The sequence below is a fragment of the Nomascus leucogenys genome, chromosome 19 (assembly GCF_006542625.1).
Source record: "Nomascus leucogenys isolate Asia chromosome 19, Asia_NLE_v1, whole genome shotgun sequence".
NCBI classification, from domain to species: domain Eukaryota; kingdom Metazoa; phylum Chordata; class Mammalia; order Primates; family Hylobatidae; genus Nomascus; species Nomascus leucogenys.
This window is the reverse complement of record NC_044399.1, coordinates 74,708,138-74,733,308: the sequence shown is the minus strand read 5'-3', so window position 1 is coordinate 74,733,308 and position 25,171 is coordinate 74,708,138. Positions and strand designations below refer to the sequence as shown.

Here is a 25,171-nt window from a genome sequence, read left to right as displayed (position 1 = left end):
GTCACACCCAGCCTACGCTGGGAGATGCAGCAGCCGCCATCTTCATTACAGTCATTTAAAGTCTACTCCGATCTCTGCAATTTGTTTTTAATAAGTTTAATGAAAAATAAAGCAATGATACCAGCCTATTCATCTGCTCCCCTTTTAAAGAGGGCATCTCATGGGTGATACTGTTCTTGTCTACACCTCTTTCAGTGCTTTGGTGCCTGTCCAGTAGGGAGTTCTGCCTCATGTCTGATCTCAGTCTGACATGCTGTACTGTTTTTGGGTGTGTTTTGTATTTCTGATTTTCTATTTGTTGCAACCCTTCAGGGCTTCCAGGTGGTTCTAAGGGGATTCCTGTCTACCTGCTCATGATCTGGAGCAGGCGCAGGGGCACCCAAGCGGGTGTGATGCCAACGAGACAAGGCTCTGCCGAGCCCCTGGCCCCGCCCACGCTCTGGTTCTGGACTCTTGCGGCTTTGCTCTCAGGGCCAGCTGGTTCCCACTCCTTTCCCTAGTTCCGATCCAGGATTACTGGCCTCCTTCTTGGACCATGCTGGGCCTGCTGGCTGGGCTCTGCCAGGTCTGGGTCAGCAGATGGCAGCAGGCATGGGCACTTGGGGGACACTGGTACAGTCAGGGCCCTGCCGATTAGATGGCTGGTGGAGACCAAGAGCGGGAGGGGAGGGACAGGGAGTGACAGGCAGTCGGGAACATTGAAGTGTGCCTGTGTGCGTGGACACATCTGTGCTTGGTGTGCACGTGTGGCCTGGAGGGCTTGTTGCTGGATTGCTGTGTCTGGACATCTCTGGGTGGCTATATGTGGTTCTTCCGAGCACATCTCTGTGTGTGCACGTCTCTGTGTGGCACGTCTCTGTGTGTGCCCGTCTCTGTGTGTGCCCGTCTCTGTGTGGGCCCGTCTCTGTGTGTGCCCGTCTCTGTGTGTGCCCATCTCTGTGTGTGCCCGTCTCTGTGTGGGCAGGTCTCTGTGTGTGCCGTCTCTGTGTGTGCCGTCTCTGTGTGGGCACGTCTCTGTGTGTGCCTCTCTGTGTGTGCCCGTCTCTGTGTGGCCCGCTCTGTGTGTGCCCGTCTCTGTGTGTGCCCGTCTCTGTGTGGGCCCTCTCTGTGTGTGCACGTCTGTGTGTGGGCAGGTCTCTGTATGTGCAGTCTCTGTGTGTGCACGTCTCTGTGTGGGCACGTCTCTGTGTGTGCCTGTCTCTGTGTGCCCGTCTCTGTGTGTGCCTGTCTCTGTGTGCCCGTCTCTGTGCCCGTCTCTGTGTGTGCCCGTCTCTGTGTGTGCCCATCTCTGTGTGGGCACTGTTGTGTACTCTGGGTTGCTCATGGGTACTTTCTCTGGATATGTGTGCCAGCCACCTAACGGGTGTCTCCAGGGTTCTCAAGAGTGTGCCCATCTGGATGGCAGGTGATACTTTTTCCCTGCAGGATTTTCTGTCCCCACGGAGGCTCCCTTGAGTCTTCTGCCATGCCCCGTCCTGCCCTCTCTCCAGGCTTCCTTATCCTGTTTCTCCCTCTGTCTGAGGAAGTTGCTTCTCCCCGTCTGGCTGTGTGGGCATCCACTGCCTTCTGGGCAGGGCCTGAAGAGAGACGGCAAGTCCAACCTCCAGCCCCATCCCCCCGAGTCTGAGCTGAGGGTGATGGGCTCAAGCTCTGAGTTGAGGAGATGGGTCAGGGATGACTGCAGGGGGTGGGCAGAAGTGGCCTGTGTGTCAGCATGCTGTAGGGAAGTGTGTGCTCTTGCCCCCCTCCACCTGACCCGCCCTCAGTGGCTTGGGCACCAGTGCAGCTGTGATGAGGCTCCCTTACCTGGCTATTCATACTCTTCCCCAATAGCCTTGGTTGGCACAGTTTCTGATGGGGAACAGAGTGGTCTCTGGGGCTCCGGGCATCCAATGGGGGCCTTGGCCTTAGCATAATTGATCTCACCATAATCACTGGTACTAATGGAGCTCTTCCTGCACCAGGCCCTGGATTACACACTGCACATGTCATCAGCTCATTTACTCCTCAGAATAGTCCCATCCCAGGGGTAGTAGGTCCTGTTAGGAGGTTCAAAAACATCCCTGGCCAGGCGCGGTGGCTCCCGCCTGTCATCCCAGCACTCTGGGAGGCCGAGGCGGGCGGATCATCTGAGGTCAGGAGTTCGTGACCAGCCTGGCTAACATGGTGAAGCCCCGTCTCTACTAAAAATAAAAAAATCAGCCGGATGTGGTGGCACATGCCTGTAATCCCAGCTACTTATGAGGCTGAGGCAGGAGAATCACTTGAACCTGGGAGGTAGAGGCTGCAGTGAGCCGAGATCGCACCACTGCGCTCCAGCCTGGGTGACAGAGTAAGACTCCGTCTCAAAACAAACAAACAAACAAACCATCCCCATTTTATGGGAAGTTTTCCCATTTTATGAGGAAGTAGAGGCTCAGAGAGCCTGGGTGACTTCCACAAGATCACACAGCTAATAAGTGATGGAGCCGGGTTCTGAACCCAGACCCGTTGTTCTGCTGTTCCCTCCACTCTTTACTAAGCTGTGAAACTGTGTCCATCTCGTCTTGGCAGTCTCCCTCTCAGAGAGGCCATCCCAGATCATCCCCTCTACACAGGACTCCCTAGCCATCTGGTCCCATTTGGATCAGATCACCCTATTGTAAATACCTGCATAAAGGTAGCCCTCATTTATCCTCTACTTCCTAACCCCGCTTCCCCACCTAGAGCAGGGACCTGTCTGTCTTGCTTACTAAAATATTCTTAGAACTGGCAGACAGCTTGGAACACAGTAGGGATGCAATAAACATTTGATGAATGAATGAATTAGTGAATGAAGAGAGGGCTGACTCCACACCTAAGCTTGAAATCCCTCCTATATACTGTCTCTTACACAGCAGGGACTGTTGCAGAGCGGCAGGAGCACAGGCTCTGGAGCCAGCTTGCTTGGTTCAAGTTCTGGTCCTGCCAGTGTTCTGGTTATCTAATGCTGCTTAACAAACCACCCAAAGCTTATGGCTTCAAACACTGGTGACACTGATTTTGCCCATGAATCTGCAACATGGGGATAATGCTTCTCCACTCAGCATTGTCTGGAGTGGTTCAAGGTCTAGGGGCTGAAGCCTTCTGAAAGCTCAGTTGCTCACATGTCTGGCATTTCTTGCTGGCTGTTGGCTTTGGGTCAGTTCCTCTGCACATGGGCCTCTCGATGTGCTGTCTCCACATGCTAGATTGGGCTTCCTCCCAGCATGGTGGCTGAGCTAAGGGACAAGCATGCCCAGAAAGAGAGCCAGGTGGAAACTATTTCACCTTTTATTTTATCTATTTATTGAGATGGAGTCTTGCTCTGGTGCCCAGGGTGGAATGCAGTGGCGCAATCTCGGCTCACTGCAACCTCCGTCTCCCGGGTTCAAGCGATTCTCCCGCCTCAGCCTCCCAAGTAGCTGCGACTACAGGTCCATGCCACCACACCTGGCTAATTTTTTGTATTTTTAGTAGAGACGAGGGTTTCACTGTGTTACCAAGGATGGTCTCGAATTCCTGACCTTGTGATCTGTCCTCCTCGGCCTCCCAAAGTGCTGGGATTACAGGCGTGAGCCACCGCACCTGGCCTATTTTTATTTATTTAGAGACGGAGTCTCGCTCTGTCACCCAGGCTGGAGTACAGTGGCATGATCTCGGCTCACTGCAACCTCCATCTCCTGGACTCAAGCAATTCTCCTGCCTCAGCCTCCCAAATAGCTGGGATTACAGGTGCCTGCCATGACACTTGGCTAATTTTTGTATTTTTAGTAGAGACAAGGTCTTGCCATGTTAGCCAGGCTGGTCTTGAACTCCTGACCTCAAGTGATCAGTCCGACTCGGCATCCCAAAGTGCTGGGATTACAGGCGTGAGCCACCGCATCTGGCCAGCAGTTTATTCTTTCAGCAGCAGCTACAGTTTTGCTCACTGATCCCCTGGCCACAGGTGAGGCTTGGGTCTGTCCAAACGACAGGGTCTGTCCCCAGATCCCTGCCTACTCTCATGTAGTCCAGGAGGCATCTTACTGTGCAGAGCTCTGCTGAGGGTGGGGCCCGTAATGAGAGAAGGGGGAACTTGAATGGAAAAGGACTTTTCTGTCCCAGTTTATTATCTCATTCCAGGTCAGCCCTGCTCCCTTCAAGGGGCCTGGGACACATGTTGCTGATGGAGATACCATGAGGCTGGGGCTCGGGCAGAATTGCTCTGGGCTTGGGGCTGGGATGAACCCACCAGACCCCCATCTTTATCTAGGAAAAATCAAGATGGTGAGGCCTGAACATGCAGTGTTTGAGCTGAGGGAGCTCTCCGCTTCTCCCTGTCCCTGCCGCCTGCTTCCACCTGAGTCACTGTTCATCTGCCTGAGGCATCATCCCCCTGCCTCACTTGCTAGCCTCAGGGAGGAATCTCAGGGTTTGCTCCTTGTGGCCCAGGTTAGGGCTGCTCATGAGCAGAGCATTGGCAGGGGGCCCAGGAAGAATCTGGGGGTTTGCAGGAGCCCAGCCTGGCAGCGTCTCCCATCTAACGTAGCCCTCATTTAGGGCCTGCTCTGCTGTGAGCCTTCCCTGAAGGAATGGCAGAAGGGCTCAAAGAGGGGCTCTGGGTTTGAATTCTGCTGTCACCTTCCAGCCCTGTTAAGGAAGGAGACCACTACTACTCCTGCTGCCCTCCTCCCCTGACCTTGCCTGGTTCACAAGACAGGAGGAGAGAATGGCCGGGCGCGGTGGCTCACGCCTGTAATCCCAGCACTTTGGGAGGCTTAGGCGGGCGGATCACGAGGTCAGGAGATCGAGACCATCCTGGCTAACATAGTGAAACCCCGTCTCTACTAAAAATACAAAAAATTAGCCAGGTGTGGTGGCGGGCGCCTGTAGTCCCAGGTACTCGGGAGGCTGAGGCAGGAGAATGGCGTGAACCCGGGAGGTGGAGCTTGCAGTGAGCTGAGATTGCGCCACTGCACTCCAGCCTGGGCGACAGAGCGAGACTCCGTCTCAAAAAAAAAAAAAAAAAAAAAAGACAGGAGGAGAGAAAAAGCAAAAAATTGGAAAAAAAAAAAAAAACAAAAGTAAGATAAATAGCCAGACAACCTTGGCACCACCACCTGGCCCTAGGAGTTAAAAAAAAGTAATAATAATAACATCAACCCCTGACCTAAACTACTGGTGTTATCTGTAAATTCCGGACACCGTATGAATAAAGCATTGTAAAACTTTTTGTTCTGTTAGCTGATGCATGTAGCCCCCAGTCACATTTCCCACGCTTGCTTGATGTATCACGACCCTTTCACGTGGACCCCTTGAAGTTGTAAGCCTTTAAAAAGGCCAAGAATTTCTTTTTCGGGGAGCTCGGCTCTTAAGACGCGAGTCTGCCGACGCTCCTGGCCAAATAAAAACCTCTTCCTTCTTTAATCCGGTGTCTGAGAGTTTTGTCTGCGGCTCGTCCTGCTACACGGTGACCTTGGACAAGTCTCTTAACCTCTCTGAGGCTCCAGTTACTTGCCAGGAGAGAGGCTGTGGTATGGTGGTAAAGATGAAAGGAAGTAAAAAGTATGACATCTTTTTTTTTTTTTTTTTTTTGAGACAGAGTTTTGCTCGTTGCCCAGGCTGGAGTGCAGTGGCGAGATCTCGGCTCACCGCAACCTCCACCTCCTGGGTTCAAGCGATTCTCCTGCCTCAGCCTCCTGAGTAGCTGAGATTACAGGCGTGCGCCCCCACGCCAGGCTAATTTTGTATTTTTAGGAGAGACGGGGTTTCACCATGTTGGCCAGGCTGATCTCGAACTCCTGACCTCAGGCGATCTGCCCGCCTCGGCCTCCCAAAGTGCTGGGATGACAGGCGTGAGCCACCGCACGCAGCCTGAAGTTATTCTTAACAGATGAAAAACCTGAGGCAGAGGGAGTTTAAGTGGTTTCCCCACAGCTACATTTAATGTCAGAACTGGGGCTGGAATCCGTGTGTTCTGACACCAGGTGGTGGTTGCTTATCTTTTGCAACAAGGAGGATTTCCCCCTCCCTTCAACCCCTTCCGCCAGAGGGCAACATGGCTGCCATCCTAGAAATAAGCCCAGGAAGACGCTCCCTTTCCTCCTCGCACCACCCAAGCTTGCCTGCAGAGGGCGCAAACGCCCACCTTCTGGCCGGTCCCGGGAGGCGCCCGGTGCCCTGCCTTAGTAGGGGAGGGCGGGAATGACCCAGCTGGGTGGGTGTGGGCAGAGTTTGCTGTGTGATCTCCTTTAGTGAGAAGCTCCTTCAGACAGCCCCCACGGTCCAAACCTTTCTTTTCTTTCTTTTTTTTTTTTTTTTTTTTCAATTTTTATTTTTTTTTTATGTTTTGAGACAGAGTCTCACTCTGTCGCCCAGGCTGGAGTACAGTGGCGCGATCTCGGCTCACTGCAACCTCTGCCTCCTGGATTCAAGCGACTCTCCTGCCCCAGCCTCCTGAGTAGCTGGGATTACAGGCACGTGCCACCGTGCCCGGCTAATTTTTGTAGTTTTTAGTAGAGACGGGGTTTCACCATGTTGGCAGGGCTGGTCTCAAACTCCTGACCTCAAGTGATCCACCCACCTTGGCTTCCCAAACTGCTGGGATTACAGGCATGAGCCATTGCGCCCAGCCTTTTTTTTTTTTTTTTTTGAGATGGAGTCTCGCTCTGTCCCCAGGCTGGTGTGCAGGGGCGCGATCTCTGCTCACTGCAACCTCCGCTTCCCGGGTTCAAGCGATTCTCCTGCCCCAGCCTCCCAAATAGCTGGGATTATAGGCGCATGCCACCATACCTGGTGAGTTTTGTAGTTTTTAGTAGAGACAGGGTTTCACCATGTTGGCCAGGCTGGTCTCGAACTCCTGACCTCAAGTGATCCACCCCCCACGGCCTCCAAAGTGCTGGATTACAGGTGTGAGCCATCATGCCCAGCTTTGGGTTTTTTGTTGTTTTTTTTTTGAGACAGAGTCTTGCTTTTTGGCCACATTGGAGTGCAGTGGTGCTTACTGCAGCCCCAGCTTCCTGGGCTCAAGTGATCCTTCCACATCAGCCTTCTGGGTAGCTGGGACTACAGGTGCACAGCACCATGCCTGGCTAGTTAAAATTTTTTGTACAGATGGGGTCTCACTATGTTGCCGGGACTGGTCTCAAACTCCTGAGCTCAAGCAATCCTCCTGCCTTGGCCTCCCAAAGTGCTAGGATGACAGGTGTGAGTCACTGCACACTGAGCCTGTTTTTTTTTGTTTTGTTTTGTTTGTTTGTTTGTTTTGAGACGGAGTCTTGCTCTGTTGCCCAGGCTGGAGTGCAGTGACACCATCTCAGCTCACTGCAAGCTGCCTCTCCCAGGTTCACGCAATTCTCCTGCCCCAGCCTCCCTAGTAGCTGGGAATACAGGCGCATGCCGCCATGCCTGGCTAAGTTTTTGTATTTTTAGTAGAGACGGGGTTTCACCGTGTTAGCCAGGATGGTTTCAATCTCCTGACCTCGTGATCTGCCCGCCTTGGCCTCCCAAAGTGCTGGGATTACAGGCGTGAGCCACTGCGCCAGGCCTGTGCCTGTTTTTTTAAACTTGAATTTTTAGCACATCTTCATATATTAACATATATTAAGTGCTACCTCGTTATTTTCAGTGACTAGATAGTATTCCATTGTACGCTTATTCTGCAATGTAGTTATCCTCAGTTGATGATCATTTAGATTATTTTTTGAATTTGCTATTATAATGATATGATCAACATCTGTATGCATAGATCTTGTCAACTGGTATGAGTTAACCTGTGCAGTAAATTTCTAAAAACAAAATTGTTGGCATAAAGGGTATGCCAATTAAACAATATGCACTTAAACAATTAAACAATATGCACTTAAACAATTTTGATAGAGTGTATTAGTCAGGGATCTGCAGAGAAATAGAACTAATAGGAAATATATACATATGTATATGGATGTGTGTGTGTGTATGTATGTGTGTGTTTAGATTTATTATGAGGGATTGGTTCATGCAATTTTGTGGGGGTTTGTTTGTTTGTTTTGAGATGGAGACTGGCTCTGTCGCCCAGACAGGAGTGCAGTGGCACCATCTCAGCTCACTGCAACCTCTGCCTCCCTGGTTCAAGCAGTTCTCCTGCCTCAGCCTCCTGAGTAGCTGGGATTACAGGTGCCCGCCACCATGCCCAACTATTTTTTTTGCATTTTTAGTAGAGACGTGGGTTTCACCGTGTTGATCACGCTGGTCTCGAACTCCTGACCTCAAGTGATCCAACCGCCTCGGCCTCCCAAAGTGCTGGGATTACTGAGCCCCAGCCAGGCGTGAGCCGCTGCACCCCACCAGGTTAATGCAGTTTTGGAGGCCGAGAAGTCCCACAATTTGCTGTCTATTAGCTGGGGATCCAGGAAAGCTGGTGGTATAGTTCTAGTCCAAGTCCTAAGGCACAAGAACGAGGAGTGTTGATAGCTCAGGGCAGGAGAAGATGGGTGTCTCAGCTCAGGCAGAGAATCAACTCTCCTTTCCTCCACCTTTTTCGTCTATTCAAGCTCTCAATGGATCGGTTGATGCCGGCCCACATTGGTAAAGGGCATCTTCTTTACTTAGTCTACCAATTCAAAGGCTAATCTCTTCCAGAAACAACTCACAGACATACCCAGAAATAATATCTCAACAGCTATGGAGACATCCCCTAGCCCAGTCAAATTGACACATAAATTTAACCAGCACAGAGATATTGCCCAATAGCTACACATTATTGGGACGCCCGTTTCCTTATACCTTTACACAATTATCAATTTTTTCTTTTTGAGACGGGGTCTGGGCTCTGTCACCCAGGCTGGAGTGCAGTGGCACAATCATGGGTCACTGAAACCTCTGCTTGCTGGGCTCAAGTGATCCTCCCACCTCAGCCTCCCGAGTAGCTGGGACTACAGGTGCCTGCCATCATGCCCCACTAATTTTTGTATTTTTTGTAGAGATGGGGGTTCCACCATGTTGCCCACACTGGTCTCGAACTCCTGAGTTCAGGTGATCCACCCGCCTTGGCCTCCCAAAGTGCTGGGATTACAGGTGTGAGCCACCGTGCCCGGCATTATCAATTTTTTAAGACTTTATCTGATGGGTAAAAGTGATACCTTGTTATTATTTAAAATTTTTAACTGTAGTAAACTTTGTAGCTTCTTTAGTTCAGAGCCATGTGTTGCTAGCAACTCTCTTGGCAGACGGACCTTACTGAACAGATAAGAATAAACTGCAATAATTTTGGGAAACTGAGGCGGGCAGATCACCTGAGGTCAAGAGTTCGAGGCCAGCCTGGCCAGCATGGCGAAACGACTCACAGACAGTCGCTACTAAAAAATACAAAAAAACCCCCAAATTAGCCAGGCATGGTGGCGTGTACTGGTAGTCCTAGCTACTCTGGAGGCTGAGGCAGGAGAATTGCTTGAACCTGGGAGGCAGAGACTGCAGTGAGCCGAGATTGCACCAGTGCACTCCAGCTTGGGCGACAGAGTGAGGCTCCATCTGAAAAAGGAAAAAATAAATAAATAAATAAATTGTGCAATCGTGGTATATGTCTGGGCCCTGCTCTTGGAACTGAGTTTTTACAAGCCCCTCCTTTTGCAATCTGCCATCATCTTGCTTTTCAGCACTTGTGCAATGGGAAATTTAGTCTGGCCCTTGAGATAGTGCAGGCGGGCAGTGATCTGTGGACTGTAAATCACTATGCAGATGCTAGATGCTGTTTTTATCTTGACCCCGAGGCGTGAATTCTTAACTAATGTGGGGTTGCTGACTCTGAATGCCCACTGTGCCCTGTTTCCCTGGAGACCAGCGTCTGTCTCCATCATCCCTTTTTTTTTTTTGGTGGTTTGTTTTGAGATGGAGTCTCCCCTCTGTCGCCCAGGCTGGAGTGCAGCGGCGTGATCTCAGCTCACTGCAACCTCTGCCTCCTGGGTTCAAGCAATTCTCCCGCCTCAGCCTCCCGAGTAGCTGGGATTACAGGCATGAGCCACTACACCCAGCTAATTTTGTATTTTTAGTAGAGACGGGGTTTCTCCATGTTGGTTAGGCTGGTCTCAAACTCCCGACCTCAGGTGATCCTCCTGTCTTGGCCTCCCAAAGTGCTACGATTACAGGCGTGAGCCACCGCGCCCGACCTCTCTCTATCACCCTTTATCTTCATGTGGTTTATGAAGGAAGCAGAGGCCAGTCTAAGTCTCCCCTTGGATGACCAGTAGGCTGAAGTCTCAAAAGAGTAGGTGGCCTGCCCCAGTGACTAAGAGGTGGATCTGGGATGAGAGCTGAGCTCCAGGGGGTTAGTACTGGGCTGGATGGGTACTACTGTCTGGATGGGGGAGGATCTGCGTCAGACCACCTAGTGCCTGCTTCACTTGGGGCATCTGTTTCCTGAGCTTCCTGTAACTGCCTCATCCCCATGCCTGGGGAAGGAGCTTGTCTCATCTTTCAGCTCCCACTGGTGGCTATGAGGTCTGAGCTGCCCGAGCAGAGGAAACGACATTGTCCCTTCCTCCCGTCCTGCCTCGAGGGCCAGGGGACACAGTGGAGGGACTGCTGCTGACAGGAGCCTGAACTGCCCCCTCCTCTGAGTCCAGCTAGCTTTCTTGGCTCTACCTGCCTCAAAAGCCCATAGAGGCCAGGCGCCGCGGGCACCGTGGCTCACGCCTGTAATCCCAGCACTTTGGGAGGCTGAGGTAGGCGGATCTTTTGAGGTCATGAGTTCTAGACCACCCAGGCCAACATGGCAAAACTCCGTCTCCACTAAAAGTACAAAAATTAGCCGGGTGTGGTGGCAGGTGCCTGTAATCCCAGCTACTCTGGAGGCAGAGGCAGGAGAATCACTTGAACCTGGGAGGCGGAGGTTCCAGTGAGTTGAGATCATTCCACTGCACTCCAGCCTGGGTGACACAGCGAGACTCCATCTCTAAAAAAGAAAAAAAAAATGCCCATCGAACTGGGTGGGTTCCCTGGAGCTCTGCCCTGGGGTTGGGACTGTGGCTGGGACTTAGCCCCAGGCTGGTCCCCGAGGAACACCCACAGCCCTTGTGAACTGTGACCCACAGCAGGCTCTGGGAAGCGTTTCGAGCCTGAGAGAGAAGGAGCCCGTCCGGCCAGACATTGGGGGTAGCTGGGTACTTGCTCTTTCCGTCTTCATTATTCTCTCCCCAGTGATGAGCTGAGTTTTGCTTTAGGACCTTAGTTTTCCCGTCTGTAACATGGGCACTGACGCACTGTGCATTTCTGTGGATCCAGAATTAGTGGGGCTCATAATCATCAAGCTGGGTTAATTTGGTTGGATTCCTTCACTTCCCTGAGCCTCAGTGTCCCTATCTGTAAAATGGGATAACAGGGCGCCCTCTCAGAGGGGCTGTGAGGCTGAAAAGCTAAGCGCTTTGGTCCGCACTGGCCCACAGGACCGGTGGTGCCCTGGCTCTCTTGTGCCCGCAGCTCATCCTCCTCTCCCCGCTGGCTGCTGAGAGTCAGCTGAGCTCTGGGAGGAAGCTGGGCTGTGCTTGATGGGGCCAGGAGGGCTGGGCCTGCTTCACAGAGCGCTTCCCTTTTCTCTCTCTCCTTTTTTTTTTTTTTTTGAGATGGAGTCTCACTCTGTCACCCAGGCTGAAGTGCAATGTCACGGTCTTGGCTCACTGAAACCTCCGCCTCCCGGGTTCAAATGATTCTCCTGCCTCAGCCTCCCAAGGAGCTGGGATTACAGGTGCCCGCCACCATGCCTGGCTAATTTTTGTATTTTTAGTAGAGATGGGGTTTCATCATGTTGGCCAGGCTGGTCTTGAACTCCTGACCTCAGGTGATCCGCTCGCCTCGGCTTCCCAAAGTGCTGGGATTACAGGTGTGAGACACTGCGCCTGGCCGCTTCCCTTGTCTCTTAACTCACAATCCTTCTCAGGGAGCCCACAGTCCCCTCGCTGTGCACTGCACATGGAAGAGGAACCACGGGGTCAGAGCAGGGGGGTCAGGAAGCTGCGCAGGACTGAAGCAGGGGCAGAATCGTCCTCGACAGTAACGATAGCAGCTCCCGAGACGGCGTTGGAGCCCCGTGCTGAGTGTTTCTGTTCGCTGATAACCTCGTGAAGGTGGTGGCAGCCTCCCCAAATTATAGAAGAGAAAACCGAGGCCTAGAGAGGTTAGGTAACTTGCCCAAGGTCACTGGGCCCCAAGGAAGGAGAGGAAGGCAGCGTGGGAAAGGCCCTAGGAAGGCTCTTACACCCCGCAGGGCTCATGATGTGCCATGAGCCGTCTGGGAGAGTCCCTTCCCCCTTTCCAGCCCTCAGTCTGGGGACACGTGGGCCCCTGGATCCTCCTGGTTTCTCCAAGTTTCCTGGATCCCAGCGGCATCGAAGAAGTCCAGGCTGCTGTGGGTTCTGCACCCCGGCCCGCGGAGGCAGCTGGGCCAGTCCTGCTCCTTGGCCGGGTGTCTGACTCAGGAGTGTTGTTTGTGGCTGTCAAGGACACACCCCCCGGTGGGGGAAGCCAGCCTCAGGGTGGCAGCAGTGGAGGCCTCGAAACGCCCCCCTTCCCTGTCTCCAGGCTGCCGTTCAGATGTCTGTGCCTGGGCCGGAGTCTCTCCCGGCTCTGGGAACACTTGATCCAGGTGTTCCTACCTGGGCATTTACCTGGCTGTCTCCATAGAGCCGGAGGCCCCAGATGACAGCATCTGTCAGCTTTGTCTTCCCCGAGAACGCATGCGGTGGGCAGCTTTCACATGTGGTCAATGTGGGTGGTGGGGCGTGCCCAAGCGTGATGTGACTGTCACCCCGCTTCTCTCTCATGCATGAAAGCGCATCAACGTATACTCCAAAGACGGGCCTGTCATTAACTCCCTCTAACTGATTTTCTTAAAAAGTAATTTGCAACAGGATTTTCTTTTTTTTTTTTTGAGATAGAGTTTCGCTCTCGTCGCCCAGGCTGGAGTGCGGTGGTGCGATCTCGGCTCACTGCAACCTCCGCCTCCCGGGTTCAAGCCATTCTCCTGCCTCAGCCTCCTGAGTAGCTGGGATTACAGGCATGTGCCACGACGCCCGGCTAATTTTTGTACTTTTAGTAAAGACATGGTTTCGCCATGTTGGCCAGGCTGGTCTCGAACTCCTGACCTCAGGTGATCTCCCTGCCTCGGTCTCCCAAAGTGTTGGGATTACAGACGTGAACCGCCGTGCCCGGGCTGCAACAGGAATTTTTGCGACCTATGCAACACCCCCAACCCCAGCACCTCCCGACTGAGGCTGTGGGCTGTGCCTGGCTCACCCTGGGGCTTTCTGCAGCCAGCGTGGTGCTTGGCTTAGAGCAGGTGTTGCTGTCAGCAGCGGGAGGCCAGGTGGGCTGACCGTTGCCACTTTCACTTGTTCACTTGACAAGCTCTTTTCTTTAGTTGGGACTTTATCAATGGAGAATGAAAGAAATCCAAGTCATACTGGCTTTAGGAATAAAGAGGCGTACGGCTGGCTCTCCTATACCCGGGGTCAGCTGGCTCCTGGCACAGCTGGATCCTGGAGCTCAGATGATGCCCTTGAGACTCAATCTTTCAGCCGGGTCCGGTGGCTCCCGCCTGGAATCCCAGCACTTTGGGAGGCTGAGACAGGTGGATCACCTGAGGTCAGGAGTTCGAGACTAGCCTGGCCAACATGGTGAAACCCTGTCTCTACTAAAAATACAAAAATTAGCTGGGCGTGGTGGCGGGTGCCTGTAAACTGAGGTATGTGGGAGGCTGAGGCAGGGGAATCACTTGAACCAGGGAGGTGGAGGTTGAAGTGAGCCTTGTCACTGCACTCCAGCCTGGGTGACAGCGCGAGACTCTTAAAAAAAAAAAAAAAAGACATGATCTTTCTCCTCTTTCCCTTTCTCTGTCAGTTCTCTTCTCTGCCTCCCTATGAGTCAGTTTCATTTTCCCCGCACTCTCCACAGCCCCAGGCTTTCATCTCGTGCTTTAGCAGGGGAAGCCTCTTGGGATGGCGTCTTGTTGGGTTTACTTAGGTCTCCTGAACCAGTCCCTGCGGCCAGGAGCGAATGCCTTGGCTGGCCAGGCCTGGTCAGGTGCCCACTCCTGACCCTGGAGGTGGACTGAGTGCAGAGGGTTCTTCTCAGATGGAGGCAGGGCAGGCAGGACCCAAGGTGTCCATGGTACCTGTTGAGCATGTCCTGGGTGTGGGTGGGGAGAGAGGCACTTGTGGCACTCTGCAGTGGCCATCCAATGGGAAGCCAGCAGCCTGAAGCCACCCCAGAGCATGAACCATACAATCCTAACTTTCCTGGGGCAGAGGTGAGGGTGGGGGGAAGCCTCTGGGGGAAGCCTCTGGGCTCCTGCTGGGGGCTAGCTGCCTTGGAGGTAGAGTCAGCCCCCAGCCCTGCTCTGGCCCAGGACCCCAAAGCTGCTCCCCCAGCCCACCCAGGGCTTGAGGCCCCTGTGGTGTTCCCTGCTGTGAAGGAGTCAAGAAAATAGAAATCCTTGTGCCCTTGGTCCACAAGCTGGGGTTGGCCCCTGGCACCTCAGCACGGAGTCTAGGACCTTCACAGTGGCAGCAGATGCCAGAGAGGAAACTTCAGGGAGGGTTGGCTGGAAAGAGAGGCCAATGGCACCGGCTAGGGCCATTTTTTTCCTTTTTTTTTTTTTTTTTTTTTTTGAGACGGAGTTTCGCTCTTTGTTGCCTAGGCTGGAGTGCAATGGCATGATCTCGGCTCACTGCAACTTCCACCTCCCGGGTTCAAACGATTCTCCTGTCTCAGCCTCTGGAGTAGCTGGGATTACAGGCGCCCACCATCATGCCTGGCTAATTTTTGTATTTTTAGTAGAGATGGGGTTTCACCATGTTGGCCAGGCTGGTCTCAAACTCCTGACCTCAGGTGATCTGCCCATCTTGGCCTCCCAAAGTGCTGGGATTACAGGCGTGGACCACCACACCCGGCCTTTCTTCTTCTTCTTTTTTTTTTTTTTGAGACGTTTTCTTCCCTTTCTCCACTGCTTAGGGATAGGGTGGGGCCTGGGGCCCTATCTGTGCCCACTCACCCCAGTGTCTGTTGTCGTGTACGTGCCACATCCCTTTGAGGGTCTGCCATTAGTAAGTGCCTGCTGTGTACCAGGTGTGGTCAGCACCAGTGCATGCGGAGATGAGCACTGGCCCTGTGGTGTGCAGACTGGCATGCGTGCAGGACACGCTAGCCCTGTGGCATGAGGACCAGCACCTGAGCATGCAGAGATGAGGATGAGCCCTGTGGTTCAGCTGGGAAGACAAGTCTACCCGCACACGGGTACTGCCCACCCACCCCACACTGCCAGCGTGAAGCATGCCACTGCTCTGACCTCTGTCTAGACACTTGGCGGCGGGGGTGGGGGGCGGCTGACAGGTACAGCTCTGTGCCCGTGTGGTCTGAGTATGCGGATGAGTGCCTGAGGGCACATGTGTATGCGTTCATGTCTGTGCACGTGTCCAGTGGGGCTTTGTCAGTATGTGAGAAGCGTGTGCAGGTGTCTCTATTGATGCCTGTGTGAAGTGGTGTGTGAGTGTGCATTTGTGCACAGGAGCGTGTGTGCCACGCTGTGCTCAGGTGTGTGCAGGTGTCTAATGATACGTATGTCTGCGTGCATGTATCTGTGTGTACCTGGGTATCCTAAGTGGGTGTGTGTCCATGTGTGCATCCCACGTGCCCCTGTGCCCATGCATGTGTATGTATACTTACATCCACGTGTGCTAGTGGAATGACGTGTGTGGCAGGTTCCTCTGGCGTGTGCCGAGCCATGGTGGGGCAGGCGGGCAAAGGTCTCTGTCTCAGGCAGCCCTCGGGAGAGGGTGTGAAGGTCCCCATTGCTCAGGCGTCCCTGAGGCTTCCAGCTGAATCTTTCTGTCTCTCCTAGGCGTGGCTGTGGGAATCCTTGGGGCGCCTTTGGGTTCCAGGAAGCTGGGGCTGTGTGGGCCGGGCTGCTAACTGGGGCTGTGGAGCAATCTGCCAGCCGAGCCCCTTCCGGAGCTGTGGGTTCCTCTGGGTGTGGGGAAGCTGCCCTCCACAACCTCCTCGGCCTATCTTGGTGCCTCCTGGAGTGCAGGACACACCTCCCAGCTGTGCAGCCTCACCCACAGGAAGCTTGGGTTGGGGGCAGGCGAAAAGGGAGGTGCCACGCTGGCCTCCCCGCCCTGTGCCGGCACTGACCCCGCTGTACCACGGCCCTCTTGCGGACAGCCCCGGGGACATCGTTGGGACATCGCTGGGACCCCGGGCTCTGCAGCCACAACCATGTTTGGCCGGAAGCGCAGTGTCTCCTTTGGGGGCTTCGGATGGTGGGTGACAGGTGGGAGGGTGGTGGAACGATGGGAGAGAACTTAGAAGTGAAGTCTTGTTAAGTGCATCGGCGGCCGTGGGAACAGAGGGGCTCGGGCTGTGCCTGAGAGCTGGGTCTGATGACGCCCTGGCAGGTCGAGATGCAGGATCCTGGTGGGGACATCAGAGACTGTAAGCCTTCCCCACTGTCCCTGGGCACAATCTGCTGGCGAATCCTGAGGTCTGCGCCGGCTGCCCGTGGGGAGGTGGATAGCATGAGCGTGTGTGACTGCAGTTGAATGTGTGTGTCTGTGTCCGCAGATTCCCGTGTATGTGTGTGCGTGTCTGGGATTATGTGTAAGTGTGTGTGTGTGCGTTTGAGCCTGTGTGTGCAGACGTGTGTGTGTGGCTGTGACTGCCAGTCCGTGTGACCGTGTGTGAGGTGTGTGCCTGTGCATGTGGGCAGCTGCCTGTCTGCACTTCTGGCCTTCCGTGTCTGTGTGTGCTTGTGTCTGTGTCTATGTGTGTGACGCTCCTGTCTGTGCTTTTGGTGTGGCCTTGTGGCAGGGGAGTCCGTACCTGCTGGACCTCTGGGCTGCCTGCTGTCTTGGGGGTGGGTTGTGAGAGAAGGTCTCCCACCTGCACCCCAGGCAGCCCCCGCTAGCTCTGTCCTAGCCTGAGCAGCTGCGTCTGTCCCCAGCCTCCTGCCTGGCCCTCTGGCCACTCTTGCCTCTAAGCTTCTGTCTGGGACGAGGGATGTGCTCTTTCTTCCCGGCGGGGGGCAGAAGGTAGGCACACGAAGGCCAAAGGCTTGTCTCTGGTTCCCAGTGCTGGCAGCTTCTCTGCAGCTGGGGAACAGAGTCTGGTGGTTTTCATGATCGGTTTCCTTTCAGCGCCTGGGCTGGGGGCATTGTCAGACTGGGAGAGGGCCCCGAGGGAGGTGGCCAGGGGGTGTCGCGGTGTGGAAAATGGTGGGCTAATGGGGGTGGCACGAAGGGCGAGGGGGAGAGGGGCTGTGTTCCTCGGTAATTTTTCGCTTCCGTGTGTGTGGCTTATTTCCCCCTTCCTCCTCTTCAAAAGCACTTTGCCATCCATCCTCTGGCAGGGAGGGACCGTGGGCACTCCATGCTTGGCAGATGGGACGGTGCAGATGAGAAGATGGCACAGCATCGCCTGTGTCTGCTCTCGGGCCCTCCCTGATGCCTGGGTCTGGGAGCTGCCGCCCCGAGGGTAGGTGCCAGTGTCCAGGAGGCAGCAGAGGACTTGGCTTCTGGTTGGGAGGGGTGTGTGTGTCTTGGCTGTGGGCCTTGCAGGGCAGGGCCCGGCAGAGATCGTGCCCTCCAAGGCCCGCCTCTCTCTGGGAGGTGTGGAGCAGATGGAAGGCTGGTTGCCAGAAAGCTCTGGGTGTACAGGTCCCGGTCTCAGCCTAGCTTCATTCCATATGAAGCCCTCTGTGTTGAGACCCACAGCTCCAGAGCACAAGGCAAAGCCGGGCCCGAGGTTTGAATCTGGGCAGGTGAGGGGGAAGACAGGAGTGTGGCTGCCCAGGGCTGCCTTCGAGGCAGAGCCGAAGGTGGAGGAAGAGTCCTAGGATGTCCCAGACGCCCCCGTGTGCTGACTCAGTGTCCGCTAGGCTGTGGGTTCCAGGAGGGCAAGCCCTGCCCCGTCGTGTTCACGCAGAAGCCTGGCGTGTCACACAGGCTCAGTCAATGCTTGTGGACTCACCGAGGTCTTTTGCACACAGCAGGTGTCTGCTTGGGGCCCCTTGAGGTTGAGGGGATGGCGGGGCCTTCTGGGCTTGGAAGGTTAGGGCAGCAAGAAAGGGGGCGAGACTGGGGTTTGGGCCTCCTCATCTGGGATGGCTATCAGCTGGGAGGGGATGTCACGGATGCCTGCAGCCCTGGTCCCTCCAGACAGTGAACAGAATCTCTGGGGCTGGTGTTTTCGAAGCTCCACTGGATGCAGGGTGGATAATCTCTGGCACCAGAGGCAGACAAGGTGATGAGGGTGGGTGGGATGGAATGGGGGAGGGAAGAGCGCCCAGGAGCCTTGGCTTCCTGAAAGGGAAAGGCCCAGCCTCACAGTCCTCTCCATCTCCCGTCTCAGCCTCTCCAAAACCAGAGCCCCGCCCTCCTGAGGCCACACCCTGGTGTGGGAACCCTGGTGGGCTGGCTGCTGTGTAGGCGTGGTTTGTACCGGGGCTGCTGTGACCATGGTGCCTGTAGGCGGTGCGGTGGGCGGGGCTGACCCGACAGCGGTCAGAGGTGCACGCACCAGGAGCCCCGGTTCCAGCGCTGACTCCACCTTGACCATTGAGGAACTCGAATGGGACACTTCCTCTCTCTGGGTCTCAGTTTCCCCATGTGTTAGTGGGGGATTTCTGCCTTACCCACAACACAGGGCTGTCATAAGAATGAAGAGATTCCTTGAGAAAATGTAAAACCTAAGCACCTGCTATGAGGGGCTGCCATCCGGCAGCTCTGGGTTGCACGCGTCACAGCAGAGTGTGGGGCTCTGAGTCCTGCTCGGATCTGGGTGTCTGTGCATTGAATGGGGGAAGAGGAGGGTCTGCATCCCGGAACGGGTGGGGATTCCAGGGTGAGACCCTCAGGGACCAGTAGTGGAACCCCTAAGGAAGGGACTCAAGAGGACGTGTGGGGAAGAAACTGGGAGAGACGTGCGCCAGGCCCCTCGGGGTGCCGCTTGGTTTGCTGTTGGAGCTGAGATCAGAAGGTGCTGGGAGTTTACTCAGAGCGAAACGGCCCCGCCTCTAGCTCCAGGCCTCAGGGCAACTTGTGGGCTGGCTCAGCCCGTGTCCTCTCCTGTTCCCTGGAGTTGTGACTGTGGGAAGCCTGAGGCAGAGCTGAGCTGGCCAGACAAGGGTGCTGGAGCTTCCAGGTGTTTCCGGCATCCTGGAGCCAGTGGCAGTTTTAGTGCAGCTGATAGTGATGGTGACACTGATGACAGTGTTGATGACATGTGGTGACATGGACAGTGATGGTGACACGAATCGTGATGTTGCAAAGGCAGCATTGGTGCTGGTGGCAGTGCTGGTGACAGTGGTGGTCATGACCCTTCTACAAGAGGAGATACTGACAGTGGGAACCCTGTCCACCTTTCTGCCTCTGGAGAGGGAGGGGGCCTCTTCTTGCCAGCCATAAGGGCTGGCATATGCAGGGGGTAAAAATAGAAGCTCGGCGGCGCTGCCTCCCCTTCCAGTGAGGGCGGGCGCAGGCTGGGGGTGGAGGAGCTGGCTGTGAGGGTGGTCTGCAGCAAACGTGATCTTCCCCGCTCTGAACCTCTGTGCCTGATACAACCCACCAGGCTCTGCCCCAGGAGCGGGGTCTGGCTGGGGCAGGAGTGTCCCTGGTGCTGGGGAGGCTTGCGTCTTCCCAAAGCAGATGCCTGGGAAATATGGATGTCCACCTGACGTCCATGTTGACATCCATGCTGACCCATGACGCTGGGTTGCCGGGTCCTCTTGTGAGCGTAGCCGTAATAAAGGGAGAGGCTGCATACAAAGTGCTTCCCATCCCTGGGCCTGACGTGAGATACCTGAATTCAGACTGGGCCAGTGATTTTACCTTTCTGAGCCTCAGTTTCTTCATGTCTGAAATGGGGAGAATAATAATACACATGTTATCGGGTGGTGTGTGGCCCCAGCCCTCCCAGCACGCAGAGGCCTCTCTTCCTCTGCTAGCGGAGAACTGGCCCCTTTCGCCAGTCCCCGACAGAGCCCTGCTGTCTGGTGGTGTGGGCTGCCCCGGGGACTCCTTCCATGCAGATGCTATGTGGGAGCCTTCGGCCTCAGCACTGACTAGAGCCCTTGCTTTTCTCTTGGCAGGATCGACAAGACCATGCTGACAAGTCTGAAGGTCAAGTAAGTAGCAATTTCCTGTTCTGTAAAGGTCAGAGATGATGCGGATCAGAGCGCCTTTGGGCCCTCGTTCCCCCCAGGTTGTGGGAGACAGAAGAGGGGCTGTCGTGTTTGTCAGATTCCAGTCCGGGTCCATGGTGCTTCCAGATCGGAGGAGGCTGGGCAAACTCTTATTCCTGGGGTGTTGTTCAGGGAGAGGCAGAGGTGGGAATGGAATCATCAGGGGCCAGAACGGTAGGAGTGTGTGTAGCAGGTGTAACATTCAGGCCCATTATCTTTCTTTTTTTTCTTTTTCTTTTTCTTTTTTTTTTTTTTGGGGGGGGGGGGACAGAGTCTTGCTCTGTTGCCAGGCTGGAGTGCAATGGTGTGATCTCTGCTCATTGCAACCTCCACCTCCCGGGTTCAAGTGATTCTCCTGCCTCAGCCTCCTGAGTAGCTGGGATTACAGGCACCTGCCACCACGCTCGGCTAATTTTTGTATTTTTAGTAGAGATGAAGTTTCACCATGTTGGCCAGGCTGGTCTTGATCTCTTGACCTCGTGGTCTGCCCACCGAGGCCTCCCAAAGTGCCGGGATTACAGGTGTGAGCCACCGCACCCAGCCCAGGCCCGTTATCTTCCTGTCACTTTAATTTTTAGATATATATTGGGCCGGGCATGGTGGCTTACAACTGTAATCCCAGCACTTTGGGAGGCCGAGATGGGTGGGTCACCTGAGGTCAGGAGTTCGAGACCAGCCTGGCCAACATGGTGAAACCCCATCTCTACTAAAAATACAAAAATTAGCTGGGCGTGGTGGCAGGTGCCTGTAATCCCAGCTACTCGGGAGGCTGAGGCAGGAGAATCACTTGAACCCAGGAGGTGGAGGTTGCAGTGAGCCGAGATCGTGCCACCGCACTCCAGCCTGGGAGACAGAGCGAGACTCCATCTTCAAAAAAAAAAAAAAAAAGAAAATTATATTTTTTATCACTTTAATTTTTATGTGAACTCCCAATCCTGTCAGTGACTTTCTGACATTCCGCAGCTACTAGGACCTGACTAAGCACTCCAGGGTGTGTGTGTGTGTGTGTGGTGTGTGTGTGTGTGTGATGTCAGCTGCTCATCAAGTCATTTGTTGCCAGGTATGTCAGCATGGGCAGCCTGGCCCTGGGGCTTTCTGAGGCTCCCACGCCAGACTTAGGGTGTGGGAATTGCCTGCCTCAGTTTACCGTGTGTCTCTTGGTCCGTCTGCTGGGGTCCTAAGCAGGCACAGCCCTCTCCTTGAACCTCTGACCTCTCTTTCCTCACCACGTTCATTCCTTTTTCCTCTTATGTTTCTGGCCAAACCATTTTGTCTGCATCCTGATCCCCTTTTTCCTTTGAGACTTAACCAAAGCGTAGCCTGCTTCCAGCCGCACGCCTCCGGTGGGGCAATGAGTACTGACTAACCATCTGCTCCAGTGGAATGAATTGAAAAGGAGGGAAATTCTAGGCGGAAAAAAGCATTGGCCTCTAGCTCAAAATATTCTCCCGGCACATGTGAATTCGCTGTTGCATGGAAAATTCCTCCAATGAGTCGCCCTCCTTCCGAGGCAGCTTCTCTGGGTTGTCATTCCCCCATCTCGGCAGAAGGTTTTTCCTGCCTAGTCTCCCTCTGTCATGCCATTCAGTTGCCAGCCCTGGTTATGTATCCCCTGGATGCAGGTCCCTGGGCAAAGTACGGCCAGTCTTGAGGGTTGGCGTAAAAGAGGGTCAAAATAAGAGGCTTCCCGCTTTGGTTGGTTTTGCTCAGAAAGGTGAGGCTGGGCAGTTAGCAGGGCCGGGATGGAGGACAGACTGTTTCTGCCCTTCAAGAGCTTTCGGTTTCTCTGTTTAGCTGATGCCAGGAGGCCAGATGCGGTGGCTCACGCCTGTATTGCCAGCACTTTGGGAGGCCGAGGCGGGTGGATCACCTGAGGTCAGGAGTTCGAGACCAGCCTGGTCAACATGGTGAAACCCTATCTCTGCTAAAAATAAAAAAAATTAGCCAGGCGCGGTGGTGGGCACCTGTAATCCCAGCTACTTAGCAGACTGAGGCAGGAGAATTGCTTGAACCTGGGAGGTGGAGGTTGCAGTGAGGCGAGATCGCGCCACAGCCTGGGAGACAAGAGTGAAATGCCGTCTCAAAAAAAAAGTCTAGAGCTGATGCCAAGAGTGCCATGGAGTAGTCCCGAAAGACTGCCTGGAGGAGGTGGCCTCTAAAGCAGCTCTTAAAGATGAGGCAGGATAGTAGGACCCCCATGCCTGTGCTGGCTTGGCATGGTATGTGCATCAATGCAGACACCATTCAATCTGGAGGTGTCGGGGCAAGTCACCCAGGACAAGACGCTTCCCTTCTCTGGGTTTTAGTTTCCATATCTTTTGTCCAGTGGACACAATAATGTCTGATTTTCCTAGAGCTTTCTAGAGCATATTTGCCTACTGAGTGAGACGCCAGGCATGAAGCAGAGCTGCTAAGGGGTGTAGAGTGGTCAGAGTGTTCTTTTGGTGCTGTTTTGGGACATCTAGTTCAATTTCACACGCTTTTATCCAGGGAGGGCCTGTTTGTAAATGTAATATCTGTAACCTGGAAGTGCACCAGTTATAGGGTAGAGTGAAAAGCTGGGGGCGTGGGCCAGGGTTGAGATTGGGATCCCAGTGGGGTCTCTGAGTGATTATCTGGGAAGGTGATATTGGGATGATGGCTTGGGACAGTGTGTAGCACTGTGTTCCGAGTTTTATTGATTAAGATTCCTTTGATTGCAAGAAACAAAAACCCAGTGTCATCTGGTTAAGCAAAAGATGGAATTTATGGGAAAGAAAGCAGGGTGCCCCAGGGAACTGAAGGGGAGGAAGCAGAGCCGGAGTTCAGGAGTGGTTGAACCAGGAACTGGAAACCCGTTGCCATCAGAATCCAGCTAGCTTCTTTGCAGACATTGATAAGCTGATCCTGAGATTCACATAGAAGTTCAAAGATAATCTTGAAAAAGAAGAACAAAGTTGGTGGACTCATTCTTCCTGATTTCAAAACGTATTGCGGCCAGGCGCAGTGGCTCATGCCTGTAATCCCAGCACTTTCGGAGGCCGAGGCGAGTGGATCATTTGAGGTCAGGAGCGTGCGACCAGCCTGACCAACATGGTAAAAGCCCGTCTCTACTGAAAATACAAAAATTAGCCAGGTGTGGTGGTGTGCGCCTGTAGCCTCAGCTACTTGGGAGGCTGAGGCAGGAGAGTTGCTTGAACCCAGGAGGTGGAGGTTACCGTGAGCTGAGATCACACCATTACACTGCAGCCTGGGTGACAGAGTGAGACTCTGTCTCAAAACAAAACAAAACAAAACAAAAGTATTGCAAATCTATGGTTATTAAGACAGTGTGGTACGGACATAAAGATGGACAGACAGATGGATCCAGTAGAATTCAGAGTTCAGAAATAAGCCCTTGCATTTCTGGTGAATTGATGAGGCAGCCAAATGCCCACTGTTGAGGCTCCTGAGTCACCAAGATGCCTCCTCCCTCTGCCTCTGCTGGGTAAGGCATCTCTCCTTCTACAGCAGCTCACTGCATTCCCCGCCATGTAGCGGATACTCCGGGGCTGCAGCCCATGCTCCCTGGTTGCCTTGGCTCCCCTCCCCAAGGACCTGGTGTCCTTGACGCCTCCCCAGGCGTCCCTGAGGCCTGCAGCTCTGACGACAGGGGTCTGGCCTCACCATTATGAAGCATTCACTGTGTGCTAAGGCTTCATTGCACTGTTTTCCTGAGGCTTTGCACCCACCTCATGAAGCAGGTACCAGTCCTCTCTGCATTTTACAGATGAGAAAGTGGAGACAGAGAGAGTTTAGGAAACTCGTTCAACGTCCTCAGGGAGGAAGTCACGGAGTTGTGATTTGAATCTGGGTCTGTGCTTTGTGTGTGGAGCTGAGTGGTGCTCACACCTGCCTCCCGCCCTACTTTCCCATTTTCTTTCCCTGATGTTCTCGGGGGCTGTGTATATAGAATCTGTGGCTGCAGAATGCACCTCCGTCTCCGCAACACCGTGGGTGAGAAGGCCTCTGGTTTGCTGGGGCCCATCCCCTTGCTGGAGGCCCGGATTGAATGGGGTCTGTGGTGCCTGGATGAGTTGGACACTCAGAAGCAAGGATTTACTTAACTGCAGTGCAGGGGTACCGGGGCTATAGAGCCACGCTGGAACACTGGAGGGGAGGGCAGATCGTTAACCTCTCTGGGTCAGTTTCCCCGTCTGTAAAGTGGGAGGGTTGGATTAGGTCCAGCCTGCTCTCCTCCAGCCTTGACATTCTAGGAGCTTGCATTCATGCCTTGGGTCCTTTCGTATTTTTCTCAGGACCTTGGTGATGGTAGGGGCTCGCTGTTGAGTGAGTGAATGCATGGCTGTGTGAATGGAAGTCTCTGAGAGCAGGGGCTCTGTACGTTTCATCCCTGACTCCTTAGGGCCTACCCAGTGCCTGGCACAAAGCAGGTTTTCAGTCTGTATTTGCTGAAGGAATCAACGATGGGTCGTGATGGTTGGCCCATCACATGCAGGTGGAAGGAAGGAGAGAAAGAGGCAGGCTCAGCATGTGGGGATCCCTCTTCTCCAGTCCGCTCTGGGGGCCAGCTGGGCGTGAGGTCCCTGTCGGGCAGGTGCCTGGGGTTTTCTTGTGGAGCTCCTTGAAGGAGCAGCCGGAGCGGGAGGATCTGAGCTGGGAGCCTCCGAGACGCTCCTTTTGTCCTTTATTTCTTTTTTTGAGACAGCGTCTTGGTCTGTTGCCCAGGCTGGAGTGCAGTGGTGCAATCTTGGCTCACTGCAACCTCCTTCTCCCGGGTTCAAGCGATTCTCCCACCTCAGCTTCCCGAGTAGCTAGGATTACAGGTGTGTACCACCACTCCCAGCTATTTTTTTTTTTTTTTTTTGTATTTTTAGTAGAGATGGGGTTTCACCATGTTGGCCAGGCTGGTCTCGAACTCCCGACCTCATGTGATCCACCCACCTCAGCCTCCCAAAGTGTTGGGATTACAGGCATGAGCCACTGCACATGGCCAAAACCTCTGCTCCT

General features: G+C 54.1%; 1 protein-coding gene across 4 annotated transcripts in view; it reads left to right on the top strand.

Annotated features, from left to right (window-relative positions):
• RAP1GAP2 (RAP1 GTPase activating protein 2) overlaps positions 1 to 25,171 on the top strand; it is a 267,223-nt gene that overhangs the window by 10,159 nt on the left and 231,893 nt on the right. For 3 of the 4 annotated variants that reach the window (XM_030799615.1, XM_030799613.1, XM_030799614.1), the window contains exon 2: positions 20,090 to 20,125. In XM_030799615.1, coding sequence (XP_030655475.1) covers positions 20,103 to 20,125 — 23 coding nt within the window. In that variant the 5' untranslated portion in view covers positions 20,090 to 20,102. Of the gene's footprint in view, positions 1 to 16,185; positions 16,266 to 20,089; positions 20,126 to 25,171 lie in introns of those variants that run through there. The other variant, XM_030799611.1, reaches the window with a different exon arrangement.